At 34.1% G+C, this 6,181-nt stretch overlaps 2 protein-coding genes across 3 annotated transcripts in view; one reads left to right on the forward strand and one right to left on the reverse strand.

Moving 5' to 3' along the window:
- Positions 1 to 2,551: 2,551 nt before the first annotated feature.
- Positions 2,552 to 3,717, reverse strand: LOC108761081 (integrator complex subunit 12). Its single transcript, XM_083287356.1, is given in 2 exon segments — positions 2,552 to 2,926; positions 3,078 to 3,717. Coding segments are annotated over 2 exon segments (819 nt in total). The 5' UTR covers positions 3,522 to 3,717.
- Positions 3,718 to 4,568: 851 nt separating this feature from the next.
- Positions 4,569 to 6,181, forward strand: part of scalloped (TEA domain transcription factor 1 homolog scalloped) — a 176,127-nt gene continuing 174,514 nt past the window's right edge. For both annotated transcript variants that reach the window (XM_018507566.1, XM_018507567.1), the window contains exon 1: positions 4,569 to 4,599. In XM_018507566.1, coding sequence (XP_018363068.1) covers positions 4,579 to 4,599 — 21 coding nt within the window. In that variant the 5' untranslated portion in view covers positions 4,569 to 4,578. The remainder of the gene's footprint in view (positions 4,600 to 6,181) is intronic.

Below are 6,181 nucleotides of genomic sequence, written 5' to 3' on the forward strand. Positions count from 1 at the left end.
ACCTTCGATTGGTATGATAATTTAAACAATGCAAACTTGAAGTGAAATCTTTACAAACATATACTCATTATCGAGTTGCAGCTATTTTTTTCTGCGACTCGTATTTTTCGAAATAATTTTGCTACTGAAATCTTTTTTCTAATTTACTTACTGTATATATTAAAATTGTATCGATGAAGTGCTACGATCTCGCGAAGGAACTGCGCGTTCCCGATATATTATTTGGGTAATTGACAATTCTGTGATAATAAGCACAAAACAGTGTTGCTATATTTCATTTCACAAGTTAGATTTTGTTTATTTCTTAAATAAATTTTCCCTGAATACTATTACTTCATTTTTTTAACTATACGCTTTACCTATATTTAAACATGCCAAAAAAATTTTAATTGTATATTATCACAGAATTCATTTTCCCTATTCTTATATTTAAACTAAATTATTTTTAGTTACAAATTATTATTGAAGTAAAGAATTAATTAATCAAATAAATAGCAGTAAATCTCTAGTTAATTAGTTTTATAAGTTTTATAAGCTATCCCGAATCCCTCTACGCACAATCATATTTTGTGAAATTTTATCAAAAGAGATTATCAAATATATAGTTTGCGTCTATTATATATAGCTATTGTTTCAATTTCTTTGCATATGTATATGTTGTGTCTACAACAAGTTTTCAACTTGAAAATGTCCACAGTGTCGAAAGAAAACTTACGCCCAACGCCTCTAATATATCTTTCATCTCTGCCACAATCCCGTGTACTATAAATCAGAGTGAGAGCAATCGAACCTCGAATCCAGTTGAAACCTACAGCATTGCCGCGAAGGTAATTGAACTCTGTTGACCTTAATGTAAGGGAATAAACGAGCGTGATTAAATGGCTATCGTGTGACACGAACGAGAACTTTCATCGTCCTCCGCGTAACGAAATTTAACAAGTCGCTTTCTTCAGCCGCACCGAAGATTGGATGAAGACTCGAACATTTTGTTTATATATACTACTACTGATTTTATGTCACTATAAGAAATAGCTGTATTTTCCTACACTTTCGCATACATACACATATAAACACAATCGGTCGAGCCATCATCTGATGTAAATGTATTTCTGATGAGCATACGACCGCTTTGTAATATAGTGTATATTTCTTGTAATCGGTTTAGGGCGGGTGCCCTATACTCTGATTAAAAGTGTATTTCTGTATATGTGATGACTTGTAACAACAATGATTTCGATTAGGAGAATGATTTCTATTTGTATCGCGTAACGAACAATTGTCAAATAAAAATTATCATATACAATCTGCTTTTGTCAAATCTCATTAAATTGTCACAAACAATTGACACATATATCTTTTTAAGAATTCAAACAAATATCATTTTGATAAACTCAAATATTTAATAACACATTAAACAATCTATAAATATTAGCGGTAACGTTAATTATATAATTATTATATTAGTTATTATAAATAATTATTATATTAATATACATTTTTTTCTTTTTTACTCTTTCTTTCTCTCTTTCTTTCTCATTATTATTTTCAAAATTAAATCTATTTTTATACAATTATTCTAATAGTTATTTTATCATATTTTTCATGTTTTATCGTATTATGATTTTTTATATTTGCATACAGGAGAAAAGGAATAATTAAATAAGATAGAACTTATCGAACCTGCGTTCTTCTCATTTAATGGAAATACGAGAAAACTTAGATCCAGTTCTTTTTCGAGAATATGTCGAGATCGGTAGATCGTATTTCTTTGTGAAATATCCACCAATAATGGAAAGTCGCATAACTGTGTGCTTCTGTTTTCTATCGATAAATCTGTAAATATATACATATATATTTTATTTTCATATATTACTTTTTTATATTAAAATATTCAGTCAAACTGGAGAATCGGATTTTAATGTTTATCTATATGCGCTTAATGACTGGACTAAACAGGCTAGTCTACTTTTGCGTAAAAGCTTGCTTATCAATAATTAGATGTTTTTTATGTTAAAGATTTTAATATTTAAATGATTTGTTTAAACACACTTAACATGCAAAACGTAAATCTTAGAATATTTGTTCACTGATTCGGAGTTGACTTTATTAAGGCAAAAATATTATTAAAAATTCTTTTTGATATAGCTTTCTCTAACAAGGAAAAGAATAGAAGTAGAAACGTGCTTTTGAAGTACGATTTATTACAAAAGGCTAATTCATATTAATACCGAATAACCAATTTTTAACACATCTGAGTGTTAATTTAACCTAATAATATGGTTACGCTATTTGAGTCTTATTTTAATTAATATTCAATAAGAAAATGTTTTTATAATATTTGTATTACTTCCCAATATATTTGTGTTATATTAAATTAATACAAATTGTGTCGTTTTTGGTACTCGTAAAATATTAAATTTCACATAAATTTTCCAATTTTTTTTTTTTTGGGACATAATACAAAAATTCCATCATATATTACATATATATGTATATATGTACTTACTTTTTTGCACAATATATTGAAATTTGAAAAAACTATAGCAATACTTTATATGAAGATGCGTAGGTAATTAAGACATTTAGGAAAAAGCTTAAATATTTGTCCTTCTCAAACCTTATCATTCTCCCCAAACAAATCACCGTCCCTTTTTCGAGGTATTCTCAGTTTCGAAATGTTTGCATTCTCTTTGAATGTATCGCTATCTTGTCGTCGAACTTTCCTCACGCGCCTTTTTTCTTTAATTTTAACCTTCATAGGAGTCACCGATGTCGTTTTGACACACCGTCTGCATCGCCACACGATTCTAGGGTCGTAAACATCGACGTCGATGACCGGAGGTTGATGGCACAGCGGATGATAAGCTTCTTGACACTCCTGGCACTCGAGCAAAATCAGAAGTCCCAGTTTCGCACCGTTACAGATCTTGGAGTTTACACACACCACAGATATCACAATTCATTTAAGTCAACAACACGGCGACTTTTGAAGACAATCAGTCACACAGTCACATCATTCTCGCGATTTTGCATTTAAGCTATAAATTATTAAGTGGCCGGGTTTAATTGAAGAAAACCTTGCACACAGTCCCGTCGGCAGATCCTTCATCTGGAATCGAGATCCTGGGAATGTCTTCCTCGTCCTCGCAGCAGCCCTCGTAATCGACCTCGAATACTTTTACGTCGGACTTCCGGTGATTCCTAATGTTCTCTGCTTCGTCAGCTTCAAGGAAAGAAATGATCTCAAGATTACCGTCCCAGATCTCGGTTTTTATCGTACTGTATCCTTGCGTTACGTGGTCGTGACTCTTCGAGGTATGAATCGGAGGAACGGATTTGTCGACGTTTTGCAAAAATCGCTTCGGCATTCTGACAGCCAAAGTCTTTTCGAAGCCGTGCTTCTTTTCAATGCAGGTGTCCAGCATTCGACGAAGCTTCTCCGCACTGTCTTGTTCTGTCGAATGCAACAATGCTAATGCGTCGAAGAAATCTTCGTCGATGTCGAACGTGTTTTCGTGCATTCTATATACGGTTGGTATCTTCGGATTCAGATTTTCGATTGTCAAATAGAATACCTTTCAGACGTATCCTGTTTTGGCGACACTCCTATAAATATTTCACGGAATGCAACATTTTGTTAAACAGATGATTTAAATATTCTAGACGAAATTTAAAGACGGGCAAAGTCTGCACAATGGATAATGTTGACATTGTACAGGCAACTATTCGGTGAGAAATGACAATGGAATCGACGGTCGAATTGACATCGATCGACGTCAATTTGATGATTTCGACGTCGAATCGACATCGATTCGATATCAATTTCATTGTCATTTCTCACTAGGTATTTGTCCGTATAATAGATATATTCTTAATGCTGCAGTAAATTAACTTGTAAATATTAGAAATATAGCTCACGAAGAAAACAAACATGTAAAATTTTAAATTTGAACAGAAGTGAAAAGCTGATTAGTAATATGGCGCGTAGTTTTTAAATATCTTGAGAGAGAGAGAGAGAGAGATTCAGGCCAAATTTGACTTGAGCACATAACAGCTGAAGGTTAAAGAACATAAAACGTATTTCAAATCTTTTGGAACATAATTTGACCATGAAATATAGGTAAAAATATAGGTATCGTTACATCATGGATTTGACATTGTTCGCTCACGTACGACGATGTGAAACAGCGTTCTTGACGAATTAAGGGTCGGTCATGCACGAAGGAGTGTAGCAGCAAGTGGTCCTGCGGACTGGTAACAATTCTGGGAATTGTACGGACAGGGACGTTCTATGGGATTTAGATATGCGAATAGTATCCCGGGACGTTCGCCGTGAAATGTGCCGAAGGAAGGTGGCCGGCATTTATCGGGCTCGATCATCGACTCTCTGCTTGTATATCGACGGAATCGCATCGACGACGCACCATTGTTCTCGTGACTGTTTGCTAATAGAATCTATAGTGCTTATGGTTGTCGTCCGCCGGGAGTCGAATACTGGACATTGAATACAGACATTGAATATTCAACAAACGCATTTCGACCGGGTCTATCAACGTAAACGCGTGATGGACACACACGATGGTTCGGAAAATGTTTGTTGTAAATATCGCGTTATTTTCTCGTTATAGGCTAATTTTGACAAGTTGCGAATATTTATGACCCGCGCACCTTTTATGCCTATTTTTATACCAAGGTAAGTTAACTTTAATCTCGGTTTAACTTACTTTTTATCTTTTTCTAATTCTAACAATTAGAAAAAGACGAAGAATAAATTAAACCAAGATTAAAGTTAATCTACATTTGTAGAAATAAACATTAGACGGCTTGTAAAAGTTTAGTTTCTGTGTTTAACAGAATTAAAAAGAAAAATGTATATGTTTGAAGAATATTTACATTCATGAAAATGAAGAAACAATTCTCGTTCAAATAATTTCTTATATTTCGATTTATAAGTAACATTTTTTTATTTATGAATTTTATGTTATGTATTTTTTGTATAATTATTTATTATTTTAATTACATTAGTTTACAGCAAAAAAATTACTTTGTACCGAACAAAATGTTTCATATAGATTTTGGACGCTGAAAACGACGAAGCCGCAAACCAAATTTTACCAGCTATTAGGTTTCCAAAATAATTGAAATTTAATGTGTGGAAAAAATAGCTTTTTTGCGATATTTGACATTTTTGTAAAAAAATAAGATAACTTCTGATTCAGCATTTCAAAATAATGTTAAACTTTTTTTTTTACAAAAAAATCAAATATTACCCATAAGCCATTTTTGCTTGCACAATAAATTTCAGAAACTTGATATGTTAGTAAAATTTGGCTTGCGGAATCGTTTTCGTTATTCAAAAATTTATAACAAATCTCATGTCTGGTTCAAAGAAATTAAAAAAATATTTATACTTTCTTTTTGTAAACTAGTGTTATTAATTATTTACTGTAGATATTATCTACAAAAAAATAGAATACTTAATTTAATAATAAATAATTACTGTAATGTGCTAAAAATATTTTTTATTTAACAATTATTGAACAATATAAAGTTATATTCTTTTATATTATACGGCAATTTTTCTAACATCTGTATTTGTGGATTCTCGTAGAATACAGATCGTTCTCTCAGTATCCACTCTCCTTGTACTATCTTGTACCCAGTAACGCGCTTTTTCAAGGTTTCTGTCAACAAGAGCCCCTATACGCGTTTCTTCATCGCGCTTTTTCGGGAACGGGATAGAAGGGCGGTGCGGGGTAGAAGGGTGAGTGAGCGGAAAAGCATCCAATTATCATGCCCGATGCTGGGGCTTCTCACCCTGCACAAGCTCGGTACCAGAATCGACTGGAATCCGGCCGGGAAGCCGGGCCCGGTAGACGTCGAACGAGTGGGATTATTCCGCGTCCGGGTTCGGAGCCGGGGAACCGTGCGGGGGCGGGCCGAGGGAACAATGTCGGAAACGACGGGGACGGTATGCCGAGATATGCAGGATATCGCGCAGAACTGCGATCCTTCGAGGTCTGTGCGAGGAGAGCGAGAGAGCTATGAGGATACAGCAGTGGCGCAAGTATAGTGAGCCAGATATGTACGCCCCGCGACGCCGCGTCGAGAGTGAGAGAGACAGAGACAGAGACAGAGAGAGAGAGAGAGAGAGAGAGAGAGAGAGAGAGAGAGAGAGAGA

This window comes from Trachymyrmex cornetzi, unplaced genomic scaffold, assembly GCF_001594075.2.
Source record: "Trachymyrmex cornetzi isolate Tcor2-1 unplaced genomic scaffold, Tcor1.1 scaffold24, whole genome shotgun sequence".
Classification (NCBI taxonomy): domain Eukaryota; kingdom Metazoa; phylum Arthropoda; class Insecta; order Hymenoptera; family Formicidae; genus Trachymyrmex; species Trachymyrmex cornetzi.